General features: G+C 42.1%; 1 protein-coding gene across 2 annotated transcripts in view; it reads right to left on the reverse strand.

The window, feature by feature from the left end:
- Positions 1-1,543: 1,543 nt before the first annotated feature.
- HS2ST1 (heparan sulfate 2-O-sulfotransferase 1) overlaps positions 1,544-22,034 on the reverse strand; it is an 88,780-nt gene continuing 68,289 nt past the window's right edge. For both annotated transcript variants that reach the window (XM_035121385.3, XM_088673846.1), the window contains exons 3-7: positions 20,220-20,305; positions 13,231-13,369; positions 11,756-11,853; positions 10,018-10,175; positions 1,544-7,683 (exon numbers count right to left, since the gene is read on the reverse strand). In XM_035121385.3, coding sequence (XP_034977276.1) covers positions 7,457-7,683; positions 10,018-10,175; positions 11,756-11,853; positions 13,231-13,369; positions 20,220-20,305 — 708 coding nt within the window. In that variant the 3' untranslated portion in view covers positions 1,544-7,456. The remainder of the gene's footprint in view (positions 7,684-10,017; positions 10,176-11,755; positions 11,854-13,230; positions 13,370-20,219; positions 20,306-22,034) is intronic.

Below are 22,034 nucleotides of genomic sequence, written 5' to 3' on the forward strand. Positions count from 1 at the left end.
GACAGTATCCACCTTTAAAGAAATTTGCACAACTTATATGACATCATTAAAAATGTGCCTGTTTTATTTCACAGCATGCTGCCCTTGAAAACTGTGATATTGTCATGCTCCTTAGTAACCGAATGGCTCCATGTTTCAAGTTGGGGGGAAAGTGACCTAGTTTTACAGGCCATGCAACTGCCCATTTCTAGAGCATAAAGCTGTATTGGACTGCACCTGTAGCAAAGTTGTACATAGGGCCAGGGCAGTCTCGAGCAGGTCGCGTGCCCTGGCGCTGAGGGGTGGAGATCGCTCCGGCGCCCCCGCCCTCGCAGGGCGCAGCAACCGCGCCACCGGGGGTCTACCTAGAGCCAGCCCTGCATAGGGCAGGTTCTACATTCAAGTTTAGAACTACAACAGACCACTCTCCTTTCATCTGCTTCCCAAGCTAACAGTAGATTTAACCTTCAGGAGCCTCCTTGTCTGGATGTGCAGGTCATCCTAAAAAAGGGCTGAAACTCCAGACAACAGTTGCTTCGGCGCGTAAAATGCTGATGACTAAATATTTAGGAACTATCCCATTAAGAGATCAAAGCAAGCACTTAAAAGCGGAGTCAGCTGACCGTCCCTCAGCTAAAAGGACAGCTGCGGCAGAGAACTGCTAAGAGCTCAGAATTTCCATAAAGGTTGCATTGATGCATTACAGCTTTGGGGTAACAAATGGGCAGCAGGAGGGGGTTGTACCGCCTCAATCGCATACTGAAACATTCCTCTCTGGAGATAGCTCACTTTTTACAGAAATCAGAACATTTCAAGAGGGCAGTTTAACATGTGTGTGGGTAAGCCTCAAAACAAAAGCTTCCCTGTTTTTCAAAACTAGGGGAGCTTTCCGAGTCCCAGTGGCATGGCAGCAACTGCCACCACCTGGAAGTCATCTTCAAGCCTGTGCTGGTAATTAGAGCTGCACTACCATTTCCTCGGGGAGGAAAGTCAGGCTTGGGTAGGCCAAGGTTATATGTACTGCTGGTCGGGGTGGTGGCTGGCTCAGGCTTCAGCTATCCTACTTCCAAATTAGTTGCTTTCCGGAGCCCTAACCCCAATGCTGTGTGTCTGAGCCTTTGCGTTCCTCCTATTCACAATTTCATTAAGGCCTAGGGGTGATGCCCAAGAGTTTGGTTTCAAAGGCAGACGCTCTTACTGCGTTGCCTACCTTAGCAAATCGGGAATCTGTTCCAATTGGAACCTCTTAAAAATGTGGACACTCAATACTTAGCTAGGCCTTGCCACCATTTACTCAATCACCCATTCAATTTCATAACACAAGGCTTCTAGCCGTCCTACCTCTGTGTACATGACTAATGAAGGCTTTCACCGCTGCTTCCTATCTGAGACTGGTTTGACTGCAGAAATGGGACGACGATAAAGAGAAACCACCCCTGTGATATTTATACTTTTAAACCCAATTGTGTGCATTTTCTTACTTACTCCCCGCCCCCCCCCCTCGGCCATTTGAATATCAGAGACTTTCTTTTCTGGAGGAGAAAAAAGACACTAGACTCTCCTCCCCCTTTCCCATTGGGCATTTTATTTTATATATCATTTGCATTAGGTAATCAACTGAAACACTTCAACAACAGAAAGCTCTCAGCAAAGTACAGGGGGGGGGAGGAATGAAGCAATTATCTCAAACAGATGTGACAAAACGGTTTTAGATTTGGGAGTATTGCACAACTGAAATCAGCACGTGAAGAGGAAGGAAAACAAGAGAGAGGAGCGAGCATCTTCCAACATGGATTGTGAGGGGGGAAAGGCACCATTTAGCTGTGTGTATTAAAAAAATAATGAGGCACAATCCAAGTTCTCAATATTACATTCGACACTGCTTCTGAAATACTTGAACTAACACAGAAGCTACGGCTTCCATTTTCTAAAATTTCGGTACGAGGGGAAAAACAAGCATCCAAACAGATTTTTTGAAAGCAAACCTGCTATTAAAAAAAAAATCTTTACAAGGGTTTCGGTTTATAAATAGGTGCCACAAAAGTTTACATAGCTACATGGTCTTAAAATAGGATATATTCTGGCAGCTGATCGTAGATTACACGCTTTTTTTCTCAAAATCTCTTTCTGGTCTGATCTCTAGGACTCACAAAATGATCCACCTTTTAAGAGCTAAATTGGCAGTGTGTGAGGCAGGCTTTTCAGCATGCTTTCTCTGCAGCATAGTTTAGGCACCATATTTTCTTTTATACAAAACACTTCTAATGCCACATGATGTATTCCCCCTCCCCTTCTGCTTAAAAAGCCACAACTTGATCTGCTGTTCTGGCTGCAATCCTATGCATACTTATTTGGAAGCAAATCTCACGGAAATCAGTAAGGCTTTGTTGCCAAGGGCATGGATGCAGGACCAGAGGGTTTTAAACACAGGCAAACGTTTAGGATGAGAATGACGTGGCAGCTGCCTGTATTCAGAAATGTAAAGTGTCTCGGCAGCAATAAAGATTCATAAAGAGAGTGCTTTTTCAGAAACCATTGCTCAAGCCTCTAAGAATATAGTGTTTGAACAAGTCCATGAATGAACACATTTGTATATTTTGAAGCACTTGCTCACAAAAATATTCTATGTATAAAGCTTTGCTTCAGACCACATGGCTCTGCACGTTAAGGGTTTCCAAAAAGGTACCAATAATTAGAACCTGCTACAAATACTGTTCAGCTCTTCAATTTGCATGCTTTCGTAAGTGAATTTGCGGGTTGCGGATTCTAGAAGAACGAAATTCAGTGAATTCAGGAGGGAGGGAGGGAGCATCTTTCATTTGTAAGGAAGAAATATAGGCTATTCGTCAGATTTCTAATCCACCTTCCAGAGCCTAGCTGTTCATAATTTTTAAACAAAAACAAAGGGCCCCAAACAATCCTCTAATGAGCAGTAACAAATAAAATGAACCAGCGCATCAAGCACACATGGATTGAAATAAAGCCTTACAAGTTATTTTAAAAGCCAGTATCAATGTGGCCATGCATATTTCCCTGGAGAGGGCATACTGAAGCCAAGAGTCACCACTAACAAGGCCATGTCTCTGGTACCTGCAATTTAATAATTGTATTGGTGAGCCAGACAGCAGAGCCTGTGAAGCTGATCTTAACACCTTGTCAGGCTCATATGGGTGCAAGCGGTCATTCAGATATACTACTGGGGTCCATTTTAAGGGCTGCAAAGGTTAAAAGCAGCACATTAAACTGGACCCAGAAATGAATGGGATATACCTAGGGTGCTTGACCTGCCAAACCATGACTAAAACAGTTTCACTTGCAGAGTAGACAAACACTCATAGACCAATGCCACAATGCAATGTCTCCATACTTGCGTCCCAATTCCAGAGTGCTTGCATGTGTAGATCTCCCATATAAATTCAACACAGCAAGGCAAGCATACAATGATCCGAGTCTCCCATCCACGTGAATAATACTGTCCTTCCCTGTACGGATGTGGACTCTCATACAATAATTTGTAATAATCCAATAGCTCAAGGAAATACTATCATTATCAGGAATGCTATGGCAGATATAGAAACCCACCTAGAATTCCAGGTTTTACCAAATATGTATAAACTAGCAAAGAGAAACACAGTCCCTCGCTAACTAGCGATTTGTAAATGAATTCCATAAGACTTATTCCAATGTTCCTAACTGTACTTTTCAATGCATGCATCAAAATATTTCAGTGAACTTAAATCTACAGGCAACTGTCACCAGGGATTGTGGGCTACAATTTGAAAGAATGTATTTTATTCAATATCCAATACAAGTTTATTTCTGGCTGACAATTAAACTGGGAAAACACGGTTTCAAACTGGTTTGCAAACCTTGCCTGCAGAACAATGTTCCAACAAGCCATCATGGCTTGTCAGCAACACAAAATCACTGTCTGGGTTGGGATGAGGTTTCACACTCTACACCAGACATCCCCAAACTGCGGCCCTCCAGATGTTTTAGCTTACAACTCCCATGATCCATAGCTAAGAGGACCAGTGGTCAGGGATGATGGGAATTGTAGTCCAAAACATCTGGAGGGCCGAAGTTTGGGGGTGCCTGCTCTACACCATGGTTTGGGAGGTTATCCAGGGATTTGCAGGGGAAAAAGGGGAAGAGAAACCATGGCTTGCCTGTATGTCTGAAGGACCTGTATTGTGTGAGCAGAGCAGCCACTCATACTTGATTATGTCCCAGGCAATTTTCTAAGCACTGCCAATGAGAACACAATCTGTATAACCATGCTAGTTGTAAGGGTTAGCTTTGAAACCTTGAAAAACAAGGTTTCGAAGTATTTGGAATTGTCAGAAAAATGGGGTGGGAAGAAACGGTTTAAGGAACAGCAGAAAAGTAAACCGTGATAGCAAAGTCCAGAGTATTTTAGTGCTGAGTGAACAAGACCCCAGAGACCTAAGCTCTGAACTTCCTCCCTCTTACCCCTGAAATTCAGATAATGAACCCCCAAAGCTTCTCCTTGCAGCTGTTATGAACCAGAAATTGGGTTTTAGTTTTTGCACTTGCAAAGCAGATCTTATACATGCAGAACATAAAAACAGCCACAGGTAAACCATTCCTTTCTAAACTTTTAAATACTGTCCATATGAGCAGACGGTACGAGTCACATTTTCAGTCTCTTTGCAAAGGGAGTTTTAAGTGTTTAGATGCCTGTGTTTCACTTGGTAAGCACCTTTATTTGGTGCTCTTCTTAAAAGTAGTTTGCCACAGCTACATGAATAAAGTATATATTATGGAAGAGAGCGCAGGGAGGATGCCCATTATAAATTTCTGTCAATATCTTTCAAAATTGCCTGCCTCTCAGTTCTGCAACATCTTACACAAGAACCAATAGTCGTGAGAAATGTTTTATTCCCCAACTAGAGTGGGGCATGGCGACGTTGTCTACCGAAGCCAAACGCAACTCAAGAAATTTCATTCATGACTTAGGTCTTTATGACTTAAGCCGTCCACAATCACTCAAGCTTAAGATGAGCACATGGGAAACCAACACTTTCTACTTTTATTATCTACCCGCCAACTATTTTTCGCTTACTGTGCTGCCAGTGTGGTCTTAGACTTGGTTATTCAGAAGCCCCGCCAGGTTCATTAGCGTTTTATCCTCCGATTACTGTACACTGGACAGACGAAATATCTAAAATAAACCTTAACTACCAAAGCCGTTTGTACAGGCTGCCTAAATATCTTAACACCTAATTAATATACATGCACCTCTTGTTTTGAGGACATGTCAACACAGTGGCTATAGTATTGGGAATTGTAACCAGCCTACCTCGTGAAGTCTGTACCGAGGCTCTGAGTTAAAAGGGTCCAAATGGCAGCTTTGCTAATTGTTTGCACAATCATACTTTCAGCCAACTTGCTACAGAAACCCTTGGTTTCTGAGGCACTCAGACTCTCTTCCTAACACGTAAGAATGGAATCAACAGGCCCACTAACATATCAATCAGCCTGGACAATTGTGATTCTAGTTGTGCTCCGAGCATCAGCACCTGACGTTGAACACATTGCTGCAAGTAGCCAATTGGTCTAATGATAGTTTGTTTTGTTTTTATTTTTTCTGCGTCTCGTTCAGTTGAACCAACACAGCTACGAAAACACTCTGGCTCATGGTCATACATTGGAAAAAAATTAACGAAGAACACTACGAATGACTGCTAACTGAAAAGAAGAAACTGCCTAGGAAGCCGGCGCTATTTTTATATCTTTAAGAGCAAGGCAAAAGAAAGAAGAGGAGCAGCAAATTAAAAGCTTTCCTTAATAGTCTCATTACCCCTTTGTAACAGGATCCTGTTTTTGGCATCAAAACATTTCAGTTTACAGACAGCTAACAACTTTGTGTTCGTATAGCGGACAAATTTGGTAACGTTCTTCTATCAATACATCTATGCTGCACTTTGACATCTTATAGAATATGACGCTCAAAGGCTGGATTTAAATGAACTAAAAAAAACCCTGCAAACTTTAGTAATTTAAAAAACAAACAAAACATAAACCTTCCAGTAAAAACATATGCAACTAGGGAATTTGCCATTTTTCTAGAATTTTGTTAAAATGTAGCTTCCCAATATACAACCAACTGCTAAACAACCTCGTGTATAGAAGTTACTATAAGGTGCTAATCAAGGCAAAAATGCACATTTACTGAAGTAACATAAAGCAGTGCCCTGAACACATTGACGTCACTTTCTTTGTATCTCTTTTGGCCAGGCAACAGGCATCCGTTTCCCTTTCCCTTTTAAGCGTGATAAAAGGATGCAGATTAAGGAGAGTGTTTCTTTCTCTTCTTTGCAAAGGGGGATCCTGGACAGACCCACTGTGTATTTAAAGTTGTTGAGGTCATTGAAGTTCATTTCAGCGATGTCCAAGAGTTAACTCAAAACTGGAATTTGAATGGCAGGTGGGATGCTTCTACTTCACATACGGCAAAACTGGTGCAAAAATGTGTTAAACTAGTTGTCCGTAACCTTTTGGTCCAAATACATAAAATATGCATTATTTACAGCATTTTATTCCTTCTTTTTTTTCAAATGCAATGCTTTAAAACACATTATAAAGCACCTTAGTAAAAATATTCTACAGGTAAAAGTATCTAAATAGGAAACCCCTAACCATACCACAGCTCACTAGTTGAGTCATAATATGGATTCACCAGTAGTTCTTTAAAGTACAAAGAATCTATGGAACAAGGATACAGAATTCACTATTTGTTTTATATTGATGTGCAGGCAAAAGCCAGCTTCTGAAGAGGTGTTTTCCCAACATTAGTTGGAAGTGCAGAGGATATTAAAGAAACACTGCCTTCGTTTTCGGCGTTCTGACAAGATCACTATGGAATTTGAATTTTCAAACACACTGATGATCAATTTAGCTCTTTAAAATGAAAACCCCACACTGATAAAATATGGGCAAGTCCAGCTGCAGCATTTCTCAGCAGAACATGATTGAACATGATTCATGTGATATGAATTCACAAGAACAAAGCACAGATGTCAGCCGGTTATTAACATTATTCATAAACGTATACAACCCAAATCTCCATGTTGAAGCTAGGGAACCAACAGCTTCCTCTTCCCAGGAGGTTAACTAAAATAAGCTGTTCTATGAATCAAAAAGAGCGTAAAGGGAAGCCTTTCATCTTTATCACTTCAGCAACGTAATTGGTAAGTGGTTAGTTTCTGTAAATGTGTATGTAGGCTTCTGCAGGAGTCGAAGAGCAGCCTTCTTTGAGATTAGACTGAAGTTTATACTTTGGATTACCAACATATCTGGTCAGCAGCCATCCTCTTTGAGGAACCCACAATTCATTTTACTGAGCTCCAGGACTGAGGTGCCTCGGTTGGTGCATCAGCAATCTACAAGTGGGGGCAGAAAATAAGAATGTGGCCCAAAGGTTTAGTCCCTAGCCTAAAAAGATGCACCGTCCTTAGTTCGATTTAGGGTAAATCTTTTCATAAAAAAAGTTTTGTGCCAGAATGTACAACTCTCCATCTTTTTCCCGGACGGCGTGTGCTCTGACAAACTGAAACTGCTCCAGTGCAAATTCATAGAACTCATTCTCCATTTTCCATATTTCAGACTGCTGCAGCTTTGCAATGGTTTCCTTTGTGGGGAGTTTCTTTTCTGTTGTCTTCCTAAGATGAGACTTCTTGCCTAAAAGCAAAAGGTACAAAGTCATAACTTCACTTTGACTCATAGCTTGAATGCTCCCAGAGGAGCAGAAATGTAGACCGGGAAAAGTTTGTGTGTCTCTGTGCAGAGTATTCTTTCATCAGCAGGTTGCTAAATGGGTACATAAAGTGACAGAACTTGGGCCAAGATTTATTAAGCCTCCGGGACTGAGAAACTGGAAGCTTTGACATTAAACATGAATGCATTTGCATTAGTGTGCTCTCTCAGTGCACATTCCTCCCGCTGTTTAAAGAGCTTAATTATTAAAACCATAAAGAGGAAGTGTTTGTATTGGGAACTGCATTTCCTCACATCACATCCATTTAAGATATCTGTTTCAATTATGATTAATGCTTCTTTGGAAATTCAGTACGATCGACAATAAAGTGAGTAATAATAATAATAATAATACTTCACAACAACCGGGCAGACCATTTGTTTCACCAAATTCACAGCAACCTCCCACATGATGCCATCAATAATTTTCATTTAAAGGCAAGGTGGTACGTGAGTCATCCTGAATATTTGTTGTGGGAATATGCTATTTGCATTCTATGCTGCAATGTGTTATATGCATTCCAACAAACGGGGACAGTCAATGTATATGGTGGGACTACAAGTTTCACCACCCCTGCCTGACTACGCTGTCTGGGGACGATGGAACTGCAGTCCAATAACACCTGCACATGGGCTACCCTTGAACTAAAGCATAACCAAGAAACAGAATCCAGAAATAGAGGTGCGAGTACAGGAGCAGGCTTCGTTCTCAATGTCACTTAATCCTTTGGGAGGTGGGATAGAAAACAGTTCCATTCCTATTCTTCCTTTGCATTAGATGGCGGCCCCAAGAGTCTGCATGCCTATACCAAGTCAAGCTGCAAACCACAATGAGCTTACCAAAGCAGGCTGGTCAGCAGGTTATGCGACGTGAACAAGCGTAGAGTCTTATCGCTAATCATTCAAATTTTACTTGAATCAATCCGGTCTGATCCCACGTTCTTTGTGGACTTTGCCTACACTGCTCAGCTTCCTTATGTCAGCCTGGCAGCCCTCTTCCTTCTTTCCAGCAACTCGCACAACTATTCTCGCACTGAATAACTACAGACATTAGGAAGAACCTCCTAACTACAGACTAACTACAGACCTCCTGACAGCAAGAGCTTTTTTGACTGGAAGGTGGTGGACCTTGGAGGTTCTGAAACCGAAGTTTTAATTCCTGCATTGCAGGTGGTTGGGCTAGCCAGATGAGCCTTGTGGTCCCTTCCAACTGTACCATTTATGATTCTATGACCCTGTGACATTGGCTGGTATTTAAAGCCCCATAAGGACCTGGGAATGCATGTAGCTTCTCACCCACAGGCAGAGAGGAGCCTAGTGGGCAATACACCCAGGTACTTGATGCAGAGGATCCAAAAGAGGAAACTGGAAACGACACTGGAATTGCACATGTACCAGCACGGGTAAGCCACAGCCAACATGAGCTTCCTTCCCTCCAAACCGCTACTACTGCAAGCAGCTGGGTCTATCCCTTCCAGCTTCTCCTCCGACCACACCCTCCAGCCCCTTCCCACTCGGCTGCCCATCAATCCCATTGCTTTAGCAGGCGCACGGGCCGCCAGGGAGGGGTGTGTGTGTGTGTCCGCTGGGAACGGACCACCAGTTCGGCAGCGGCCTCCGTGGTGGTGACCGCAACCCCCCTTCCCCGCCTGGCTTCTCCTTCTGCACACATGCTCCTCCTCCTCCTCCTCGGTTGATAGGTGAAGCAGGTCCAAAGGGGGAGAGACCAGCCCATGGACCAGCCGGGCCTGGAGCCGAGCCCAGAGGAGCTGCCACCAAGGAAAGCCTGTGGAAATGCAGGCGTAGCACGAAGGCCCAGCGGTGTCGCCAGCACCGCAGCCGGGCCAGGGGCACTGGGTCTCCAGGCCCAGAGCCTGAGGCCATGCCTCTTTCCTTTCCTTCCTCTTACTCTGTCACCCTTCTCTCTCTCTCTCTCTCTCTCTCTCTCTCTCTCTCTCTCTCTCTCTCTCTCTCTCTCGTATCCTCCCCACTGAAATACTTACAAGTTTATGCTGATTAAAACCGTTCTTCATTTTAAATATTGTATTGTTTTTCCTGGTTTTTGTGCAGTGTACATAGGAATTCGTTCATTTTTTATTTTTCAAACTATAGTCTGGCCCCCAACAGTGTCTCAGGGACAGTGAACTGGCCCCCTGTTTGAAAAGTTTGAAGACCCCTGTCCTAAAGGGTGTGTGAAAGAGAAGTTTTTGGGGGAAAGGAGGAAGATGAAAATGGCCTAGTGGGTGGCTATTTAAATACCTGTGCGATATAGTTCTGTAGCACCCCTGAAGAAGCGGGGCAAAGCTGCCTCCAGCAACATAATAAAGTCTTCAAGCTCTTCAGTAACTCCCACTAGGAAATATTCATTAATCAAGTTGTATTTGGCTTGTTCCAAAGCCCATCTGCTTCCCACATTCCTAAAACGATAAAAAGTAATTACAGGAAGGTTTTGATGTCTGCCAAGAATTTTGGTTCCCTTCATTTAGATATTCTCACACCAGGCTAAAAGAATGGCTTAGCTGTTATCTTTGCACAGGCAAGAAAACAAAGTTTCAGCCACACACATTTTTAATTTCCTTTGCTCCCCCCCTCCCCATTTTCTCTCTCTCTCTCTCTCTTCATGGCCTAGGTTAGATGTCAAAAGATTTATGGCTCTGATTTCTAACTTTTTGATAACACTAATGCCTTTTTTCCAAGTATGTTGCATGGTGTTCAGTATGGAAAATTTTGCTGTTATATCAAAGAGTTCCGAAGTATCAATTATGACGTGGCATAAAAGCAGAAACAGAAAGGCATGTTGGAACTTTGCACCAGTCTTCCACAACCGATTGCAGTCATCTGCATTTTAGCAAGATTGCTCTATAAGAGGATAAACAAAGAGAGGTTTGCAGAATGGTTGAGAATTCGTATATCTGATACTTTGAAAGCACTTGCTCAAGCCTTGGTCCAAATAATCTGAAGCGACCATATATGCATTTCTCTCCTACACAGAAATACAGTGTAGGAGATTTGTCATATGCCTTCTGACACAGCATATTAAGGATATTATCTCAATTAAAACTAAATAGATCAGAGCTGCTATTTTTTTCTCCTACTGTTAAGCAAACCGTGTAACAAGGCTTTACCCTAGTTATTGTAATATGACAAATCAACTTCTAAACTTCATTTCATGAACACCTTCAGACATTCAAAGTGGAATTGAGCACTCAAATTAATCCATGTTTACATTATAACATTATAGCAGCCACAAAGTTTGTTTCTGCCAGCTAAGAACAATTGGGTTTGAGACCTAAAGGTTGAGCATTTATACTGGGTTAGAAACTGATCTTGCTGTTACCAGTGAGCACATTTCCCTGAGCAGAACTTTGCTCAGATGCTGCTGTGGTCATTTAAAGGGAGAGGGAAGAGACTTAGGAGACCATCCACAACAGCAGAGGAATGACAGGGTGAGGAGCAAATCACTGCCACTTCTGCCAGTGGGATTGAAAGCTTTCTGTGGATGAAAGAACCCTTCTATCCACAGAGGGCTAAGTTTAGATCCAAGCCATGACATTTTGAACCGGAGCGGGGAGGGGGAGAGAATCCCATAGTTACGTGGTTTTTAATCAACATATCCAAACACTGACACTGGTGTTTAGAAAGGGGATACATAGTTCATTTTGAAAATGGTTGACCATTTTCTGTATCATTCGTGTAAACTTAATCAATAATAATGGGGGTATTGTTTTTGTTTGTTACTATGTTATGTATCTTTGTGTTTTTATTTTGTAAACCACTATGTGATCCTCAGATGATGGGTAGTATAGAAATTTAATAAATAATAATTCAACCATTTTTCAGTTTGATACTTTGAGGGAGATAACCACAAAGTACACTTGTTAATCAAATGTGTTCTTTCTCAAAATCTTAACCTCTGCTACACATTCTGATTTAATAAAATACACTTCACATGGATAATTTATTTAATCTGCAATTTAAAGCAATTCCATCGTCTTACCAGCACTCAGAGCTGTGGCCACAGAAGAACGGAATTTGAAGCCAGAGTTTCTCAGGGGCACAATCTGAGCCTCCAGCTGCTACACATTCATCAAACGTCTGGAACAAAGACAAAAACTCAAGAGTGAGCTATAAATTTCCATCTTAAATATCAAACTTCTTAGTGTAGTTATTTTTCTACATGAACTTGGGCTGCGTTACTTCACAATAGCTTACTAAGAGGCCTGTCAGTTTGTCCATCAGTACATGCTGACTCCCAGCTGTGGGCACCGCACAATGAGATAGTGTGGGTTGGCTGGCACACACAGAATTCAGTGTAGTGTGGCTTTTGGTATGCAGCTGCTAGTGTCCCCAAAGCGACAACTGCACTGGTGTGCAGAGCCACAAACCATTTTGTGGGCACTGTCAAGATTCATAATTGCTTCAACACACGGTAACCACAGCAAGAACTGAACGGTGACTCAAAATAGCCCACGATGTGTCATTAATGTGTCTGACTTCAGAAGTTCTTGGATTCCGTTTTATTAACAGCAACCAATTTAAATTCTACTTGTATTTGTTCTGCAAAAGCCAGTGTGTCAGAAAACAAGTCATATTGCTGCTACCAAGGGAAATCAAATGCTAGTGTTGAAAAGTCATTCTGTAGACCTATAGACAAATGCTGGCCTAGGGAACAGCATTGGGTGGGGAAATTTATCTAACAAGGAGGTACACCACCCTGTCCTCTGTGCCTTCTTATTTGCTCTTTAAAAATAGAAGGCCGGAGAGCTGCATGTATGCGCATGTGCCATTGGTCTACGACAGTGATGGCCAAACTTGGCCCCCCAGCTGTTTTGGGACTACAACTCCCATCATCCCTAGCTAACAGGACCAGTGGTCAGGGATGATGGGAATTGTAGTCCCAAAACAGCTGGAGGGCCAAGTTTGGCCATCACTGGTCTAAGACAATGTGGAGCTCTTCGTTCAACATTAAAGCATATTTCCATAGCTCCCTTTGTCCAGAGTTAATGCACAATTCATTGCAATCCCATCTTTACACAATAGATATTGCGTCAAACGCAACTCTCTCATGAGTGGCACTTCACTCATGGAATAAGTGCTTCTGGGACCTTCTAACAGGTACGAAGACGGAGACGGTCTTTGATGAGCCCTCCCAAGACCCCTAATAATCTGCTCCAGAGAGTTGAGAGACCATCAAGAATGGTGTAGAAGGTGGTGCAGGAAGGATTAGATTAAAAAAAAATATTAATAACAACACACACACACACACACACACACACACACACACACAAGCAGATGCCTCCATTGGACCAAAAGTTCTTGCATTCATGGAAGATTCCTGTGAGTGGGAACTGTATTTTAAGATTGAGCCTATTGTTCTGGACTAAATTTGCTTTTCAAAATTGCTACGTTTTGATTTCAGTTATTATCTCCATAATTAAAACCATGAACAAAGCTGCAAAAATGTACTTTTACTTTTTTATCCCCTTGCTTTCGTCTTCGGAGTCCAGGCCTGTAATCATCGCCAAAGCGCAGGAAGTAATAATAGGAAACCAGCCGCTCTATAGGATCTCTTATGACATTGATGTATATTGGTTTCTTTTTAACACCAAATCTGAAACAGAAGAGATAAATCCGATTGACAAATCAAAGAGTTTCCTGCATGATGTAAAAGTGGATTTGGGGTCAAGTTTGTTCCAGACCATTCTATTTTGCCATATTAAGGCAAGTCGGGAGGAGTGCTGAGAAACTGACAATACTAATTTTTCCTGTTTCAAAGGTATTAAAGGGTATAAATGCTTTAGAAAACTTTCCAAGAAATCTTATCCCAACAGCATCCCATTGAGGTAAATTTTAAACATACACATTTAATATTTACATATATTCATTCAGTTTATTGTGTCTAACAAGTATTATCAGCAAAAGTCCTGTCTGGTACTTCTCCCTCCAACAGATGCAGCCTCTTAAAACTATGCTTTGTAACAAAGAAGATAATGCAGCTGGTGTGACCACAATGACCAGATGGGGGAAAGGTAGGAGGACAAGAGAGATACTCAGAAATTGCCCTTGGTTTTCTAAAGTGCTGCTGCACGAAAATGATCATGCTTCATATGGAATAGTAGATGAAAAAGCAGTTAACTTTTAGCTCAGTGCAACAGATCTGAAATATTCTAGCACTGGCTAGAACTTAGCACTTTGGCATTTAGCATGCTTGCCATATTTAAGGCATATTTTCCATGGCTATTTTATGAAAACGCAAGCACAATTCTTAATTATGCCAATGACATCATAATCATCTGTATTATTATTATTATTATTATTATTATTATTACCACCAATATGCACCCAACACACAGTTTTAGAAGGGACGCGGGTGGCGCTGTGGTCTAAACCGCTGAGCCTCTTGGGCTTGCCGATCGCAAGGTCGGCAGTTCAAATTCCTACCATGGGGTGAGCTCCCATTGCTCTGTCCCAGCTCCTGCCAACCTAGCAGTTCAAAAACACACCAGTGTGAGTAGATAAATAGGTACTGCTGCGGTGGGAAGGTAAATGACATTTCTGTGTGCTCTGGCTTCTGTCATGGTGTTCCGTTGCACCAGAAGCGGTTTAGTCATGCTGGCCACATGACCTGGAAAAGCTGTCTGCGGACAAACGCCAGCTCCCTTTGCCTGAAGAACGGTAAGCGCCACACCCCATAGTCGCCTTTGACTGGACTTAACCATCCAGGGCTCCTTTACCTTTACCTTTAGAAGGAACCCAAAGATAATGTGTTCTATTTATCTGCAGCTCACATTGTGCTTTGACACAGAGCATGCCTCCATGCTAGGCAGGGCAACCTTCGTACACTAATTAGCACTATGTGGCTTGCAGGCAAAATAAGCATGGCCTGTCGGTTGAACGTACTCCGCACTTCGTACTGAATACTGCTGATTTAGCAGAATGCAGTTAATCTACTGTATGGTAAGAACTACAAAGATGCTTTTAAACAGCTTTGATGTATACTAGACCAACTGACTTCCAACATGCAAAAATAAATCTGTTTAAAGAAATATGAAAATCAATTACATGCCAGGAACAACCATCAAAGCTAGCCTATAAACCTGGACATTCAAAAATAGGGCTGTAAATACAGTTTCGGTGCTTTATTGCTTTAAGGACCAAAAAAGGTGCTTTTAAACTCTTCCCCATCCATTAACAGAGTTACAACAATGTTAGCAAGGCAATGGACAGAACAAAGGTATCAACTGCAACTGCTTGGATCTGCCAGCCTTGCTTGTTTTGAGGATGCCAAACCCTTCCCAATCCGGCTCATTAGGGCCAGCCAAGTCCACTGACCAAATAGTAAAATTGGGAAAACATTGGGAAAGGAGGTTCTGTCTTTTGTTGGAGCAGTCTCCACCCACGCCTGAAAAGGCAGTCTTCAGACAGGGATGTGAAGACAAGATTTAGAAGGGCAACCCAGTCAGATGGGTGGGGTATAAAAAAGAGAATAGAATAGATCTTTCCTTTTTAGAAAAGGTCACCGAGCACATGATGGCACAGCAACTGCAGGCATGGCCAGATGGAACATCTTTCCTCACTCCACTTGGAAGCAGGTTTCCAACCATGTTATGGCCCTGAGTTGCTGCCGTTCTTGATTCTGTATGCTGACTGCCATTACTTTTATCATTATTGTCTCTTTACTGGAATCCAACTCAAGACTTGGAGAGGGCAAGACACCATGTCTTTAGTTTTTCCAAAGGGAGATGAGGCCAGGCCTCTGCTGAGCCCACTCCTGCCCTTTCCTCAAGCAGAGGCAAGCGAGATGCATCTGGAAAGGCAGAGCTGATGTCACCATGATGAGAGGAGGCAAAGCTTACTGCCACCACCATCAGTCATGTCGCTTATGATTTAGGCCTGGTGAGGATTTAAGGTCCCCACCCCTAATTTACCGGTTGCCGTCTGATTAGATTTCACTTTGATTCTTATTTGATTTTAGGATGTATTTTAACTGATTGCTTGATTTTATGGTAATATGTTATATATTTGATATTAGCCACTCTGAGCCCGGTTTTAAAGCAAGTTGTTCCTTCAGATTTTTTTACTCAAACATTTAGCATAAAGTTACAGGTTGGTAGCCGTGTTGGTCTGACGTAGTCGAAACAAAAAATAAATAAAAAATGTTTCCAGTAGCACCTTAGAGACCAACTAAGTTTGTCAAACTTGGTTGGTCTCTAAGGGGCTACTGGAAGCAATTTGTTTTTTTTTAAGCATAAAGAGGGACCCAAAATCCGGTCAGGGCCCCTTGGCATTTTGAGATAACACTTGGAATCCCTGTATGCATTCATCCGCTCATTTGACAGATGATGGTTCCAAGTACCCAGAGCAATGAATAAACGAATTAAAAGGAATGAAGAATGAGGCAGAATCAGTTTTTTTAAAATAAAAATGGTGCATGAGTTTTTGTCCTCTACCACTTAGGTGAAATTTCTAGACAGCTCCACCACCACTGTCATAAAAGTTTTGAACTTCAGTGTAATTTTATGAGCGTATATACTGAATCAAAGCATTATGCCAGAGTTTTTTTAAAGGAGGATGGATCTTTGCAGAAAATTTTTACACTTCTCTAATGCAATAACGCAACATCACAACTTACTCTCACCTATTGCCAAGAGCAAGCACAGCACTCAATTTGTTATTTTAATAATCGAAACCACAAATAGAAGAAAGAAAGCTGTTGCAGGGGGGAAAATAAATCATTTAGGTGAAAGGGTAACAAACAAAAAAAGCCACAAGGATAATGCAACCCTGGAGGAAAATATGCATATGAATGAAATTTGTGAAATTGCTTAGCTGCCTTTCTTGAGGCAAAATGTTTTTTAGACTGAAGTTACAGTACCTACAAAATGTTTTAAGTTTTATTCTATGAATAATGTAGAGGATAGAGTAACACTTACCTAGCTGTTCACAAGGTTTTTATTTCATTAGGTATTCAACGCAAGAGGTTTATTAATATAGCATATTGCACTTTTGGATTTGGAGGAAGCGATGCAATTTTATGCTCAGGGATTCTTTTTTGAGACTGAAGTTTGGCAACCATTTCTTTACATGTACATTTCAGCTGCTGTTGTAACCTTCGGCACTCTCCATCTGATATTACGTCGCATGCATGAAATATACGGAATGTAAAACTTCTGGTGCCCCCCATTGTTTTCCACATTTGTCACAGCAAATAAATTAAGATGGATTCCAGATAAAATGAACAGCTGAAGTCCATTTTGCAGACCTTTCCCTTCATCTTGGTTAAGCAATAGTGCAGCCTTCACCAGCCTGGTGCATGTTGTTGTTGTTTAGTCGTGTCCGACTCTTCATGACCCCATGGACCAGAGCACGCCAGGCACTCCTATCTTCCACTGCCTCCCTCAGTTTGGTCAAACTCATGTTCGTAGCTTCGAGAACACTGTCCAACCATCTCATCCTCTGTCGTCCCCTTCTCCTTGTGCCCCCAATCTTTCCCAACATCAGGGTCTTTTCCAGGGAGTCTTCTCATGAGGTGGCCAATGTATTGGAGCCTCAGCTTCACGATCTGTCCTTCGAGTGAGCACTCAGGGCTGATTTCCTTCAGAATGGATAATCAATCAATCAATCAAGCTTTATTACGGTCATATACCAGCTATTAAAAATAAAAATGCTTTACAAGGCTATGGGAGTTGTCATTCGGGGTGGAAATAAGAGTCTATGAGTTTGAAGGGGCTATGTTTCCAGAGGGAGGGTCCAGCTGGCCTTTCCCCTGGTGCTGCTCAATGTTCTCAGTTCAATACCTGAGCGGAGGAACCACTTCCCACAGTCCAATACCGGGTTTGCTATTCCAATGGCTGTCTTGTTCTGGGGGGGAAGACAGGTCCTGCAGATCTGTGTGCAGAATCTTGCTACCGTCCGAGTTAACTTTGGAGCATTCTTTGGCACTGCCCTTCTTTGGGATTAGGATGTAGACTGATCTTCTCCAATCCTCTGGCCATTGCTGAGTTTTCCAAACTTGCTGGCATATTGGGTGTAGCACCTTAACAGCATCATCTTTTAAAATTTTAAATAGTTCAGCTGGAATATCATCACTTCCACTGGCCTTGTTATTAGCAGTAGCAGTGCTTTCTAAGGCCCATTTGACTTCACTCTCCAGGATGTCTGGCTCAAGGTCAGCAACCACACTACCTGGGGTGTACGAGACCTCCATATCTTTCTGGTATAATTCCTCTGTGTATTCTTGCCACCTCTTCTTGATGTCTTCTGCTTCTGTAAGGTCCTTACCACTTTTGTCCTTTATTATGGTAATCTTTGTACGAAATGTTCGTTTCATGTCTCCAATTTTCTTGAACAGATTTCTGGTATTCCCCATTCTATTGTTTCCCTCTATTTCTTTGCATTGCTCGTTTAAGGAGGCCCTCTTGTCTCTCCTTGCTGTTTGTTGGAAATCTGCATTCAGTTTCCTGTATCTTTCACTATCTCCCTCGCATTTTGCTTGCCTCCTCTCCCCCGCTATTTGTAAGGCCTCGTTGGACAGCCATTTTGCTTTCTTGCATTTCCTTTTCCTTGGGATGGTTTTCGTTGCTGCCTCCTGGTGCATATAAATCCATATATCTTGGGCTCCAACTCCCATCAGCCCTAAGCCAGTTTTGCCCATGGTCAGGGATGATGAGAATTGTAACCGCAGGCATCGGTAGGGTACCAGCCTGGAAAAGGCTGTAATAGAGAATTGGCCAGTAAAAAGGGGGCATACATGTCAAAAGGGTGGGAATGGAAGGGGGGGGGGTAGAATCATTTTTGACCTCCGCTTGTGACATTCTCGTAACGAGTTCCCATGATAAGAGCACATCCAGTTTCACAACCTAGATAATGTGCAAGAGATGCAGGCAGATTTGTTGCTGAGGTCAAACAGATGGGCAGAACAGAATGCAAACAATGAAGTGTACATCTGGGTGGTAGCAATCGTGATGAGCAGCTGTCATGCAGTTCGGTGTGCCTGCTTCTGGGCTCGAGAAGCTAGTATAGGACTCTGTGCTAGTTTAGGACTCTGTGTCAAAGTGGACATCAAGGAAGCTCCTGTTCAAGTATGGTTTAAAAGGGGGTGAAAGAAATGCACTTCTTTCAGAGAAAGCCTAATCTCTCCCCACCGGAACACACTGCTCAATACAACTCCTGCCATCACATGTAAGTAGGCAATTATGGAGCGATTTTCTACTAGTCAGATTGGCTACAGCAGGCAATACGAGGCCATAAAACATGATGTTTCTCAAGAGGCAGCTAGCCCGATAACACTGAATCCAAACTACCACAGTCTGTTGTTAGGGTTGCCATATTCCCAAAAGTGAAAATCTGGACAAAGCTGTTGGGCTTTTAAAAGAAATTTTCTTTAAAAAAAATCACCCTAGTTGCCATACACCCTGACGTCATTTTTGCAGCCCGATTTTCCAACGTGTCCAGGGAAAACCCAGACGTACGGCAACCCTACTGTTATGAAGTAGGCCTGAAGAGATACTGACTGAAACCTAAACAGAGAGTTTGTTTCCATGTGTTCTGGCACTACCATCAAGTACTCTGTGCTACTGAAACACTGCACTGCTGAAGGCAGTAAGTTGATTTGTTATTCTAAAGGAAGGCTGAAAGCACTGAGCGGAGTCGTTAACAGCTCAATCAAATATTAAAAATAAATAATTGCTTCTTTCATTTGCATGGCAGACAAAATTACCAGATAGTTGTTGTCAAGCGCATATATCCATTTTTGGCTAGTGTTTCAAATTTGTAGTGGGGATTAAGATGACAGGATGATAGTCCAGCTTCTTGTGGTTCTCTTGTATGATACAGTAGAGTCAGCCCAGGGAATAGCAGGCTTTTTTAAAAAAAATTTTTTTACAAAGCAACTTCTAATATGAAAGGCTTTATGGGAGAGCAGGTGGTCACTAGTAAGTTTTGGGAAAGGGGTGGCACCAACAGAATAGTAGCAATTAGAAGACAAAATAAAATGTGGAGAATCTTAACTACTTAAAGGACTAAAAATCACCAAGCGGGAACTGGTTAATTCCTTGATTTGCTGCTCAGCAAGACTGTTCTGAGGTTTATCCTCACACCCTTCTCTGCTCCAGTTATATATTTCTGCTTTCAGACAGCACACAGATTTTTTTGAAAATTAGGAAAGTATGTATTCCAAGAGCTTAGTCACCAAAGCACATCAATAGGAAAGGATGGTGCATGTCCAGGAGAAAAAGACTGAAATCAATCTGAATGAGAAGTCAGTGGGGAAGAAAAAAAGCTTTACTAAAAGTAATAGCGGGGAAGAAAAAAGCGTGTTCAGAATGTCATGGTGCAATTTCTGTTCAAGACCATTAGAGGGCAGTAAACTCTTAAGTGAATCAGTGCAGTGTTTGAACAATAAAAATAAGCTGACAAGGACTGAAAATGCTGCAAACAGAATTGTATGTTATGTGGCTTACTTTGCAAAATCCAGGAAGGATATATGTCCATGGTAAAACCCTGGTTTCATTTCTTTCCAGGAAGTTACATTCTTCACAAATCGTACCTGGGAGGGAAGAAGAAAAGTTTCTTTAATGCGTAGAAGAAAAAGAATTTACGATCAATGAAATAGGCTAGTATTAAGAGATGCAACTCAGCTAATAGCAAGTGATAACAGTAAATGCTCCACTCGAAAGCATTCTTAACATAGCCATAATGATACTTCATATTGATACAGCATTTTCCAAAAGGGCTCAAAGTGCCTCTCAGAGATCCTCTTAGCAATCCTTAAAAGCTGCCATTTTGCTGGGCAGCATGATCTTCCGTCTATTACTGGTGAGAGGCTGAGAAAGCAGTGGCATGTCCTTGTCCTAGGCTACCAAGAAACCCATAGGTGACCTGGGTTATGAACTAGGGGCCTCACAGCATAAAACACACACTATTAAGATTAAAGTGCAATAATTAATGGAACAGCTCAAAGGGACCCACATATAAAATTCTGTAAATCTGTTTGCTTTCTCCTGAGTGATTTGTTTTAAAAATAAGAGTGCTGAAGTCCTCCTCTCCTAATGTCTGTATTCCAGGACAACTGCACCATAACCTGAGCTTAGTTTATGGGCCTGTTAACTGCAAACCCCAAAATGGCTCAGCTTGCCAAGTAGAGTCTGAAATTTGCAAACATATAAATAGGTGTGAGTCGAGGGAGAGTTATCTATTGGCTCATTTCACATAAAAACTCCTATTGATTCTGCACCCTGAGATTGCTACTGGAAAAGATATCCAGCAATGCATTTCTGGCACTTCCAGCAAAAAGGTTACTTGCTTCCCAAGTAGGTCTACCACCTTCCCTTCCTTTCAGCTTTTGAACATATCCCACGATCCCTTTCACTCATGCCAGTGCCATAATTTGTGTGAAGGCAGACAGATGCACACGTGAATGTGGACACACATAACGTTGGGACATTATTCAACTGGGCTTTCTTAAAGCTGGTGCCCTCCAGATGCGGTTGGACTATAACCCCCATCAGCCCTTGCCAGCGTCACCAAAAAACAAGGAAAGATGAAGGCCAAATAGACACAGGTAAAGCTTATGGAAGCAGACATAACAAGTGGGACCTGCAACAAAATGTGTTTCAGATGTCAATTCACTGTATTCCTGCTCCCCCAAACTCAGGTGGGGGCAAGCAGTAGCATACAGCAAAGGATGCAAAACCAAAAAATAGGATTTGAAATTCAACCTGCCAAAATAGTGACATGACCACTTTTAGTAAATACCGTTGTTGTTGTTGTTGTTGTTGTTTTGGGGGGGGGTTATTGGGGAAATAAGATGGCTCTCTGCTACCATGCTTGTTGTAAACTACCCTGTGATGTTTGGATAGAGGGTGGTATGCAAATTCTAATTCTAATTCTAATAATAATAATAACAATGTTTCTCTGTCATCCTGATCAAGCCATTCCATTTTATATACCTTGCCCAGGATTTCCCCCTCTTGATTTCTCAGCTTCATGGGGCTGTTCGGGAGTGCCCACTTTTTTTTTTTTCTTTCCCTGCAGACTTCACCTTGGGTCATGTCTGCTGGTAATTCTCTCTTCTGTGTAGGTGGATGTGGTTTTGGCTACATAAACATGAGTACAGGAAGATTTGAACTGGTGCTAAGAGAAGGAATTATGACATTCTGAAGGTAGCAAAGTGACTCAAAAGGTCCAAACCAGATGCCATTTTTGGGTCGTTTAACCAAGTGGAGCAGCCACTTGGTTGTTCGTTTGGCTTTAGAAAAAGAGTGGATAAATCTGAA

This window comes from Zootoca vivipara, chromosome 7, assembly GCF_965207765.1.
Source record: "Zootoca vivipara chromosome 7, rZooViv2.hap1.1, whole genome shotgun sequence".
Taxonomy (NCBI): Eukaryota; Metazoa; Chordata; class Lepidosauria; order Squamata; family Lacertidae; genus Zootoca; species Zootoca vivipara.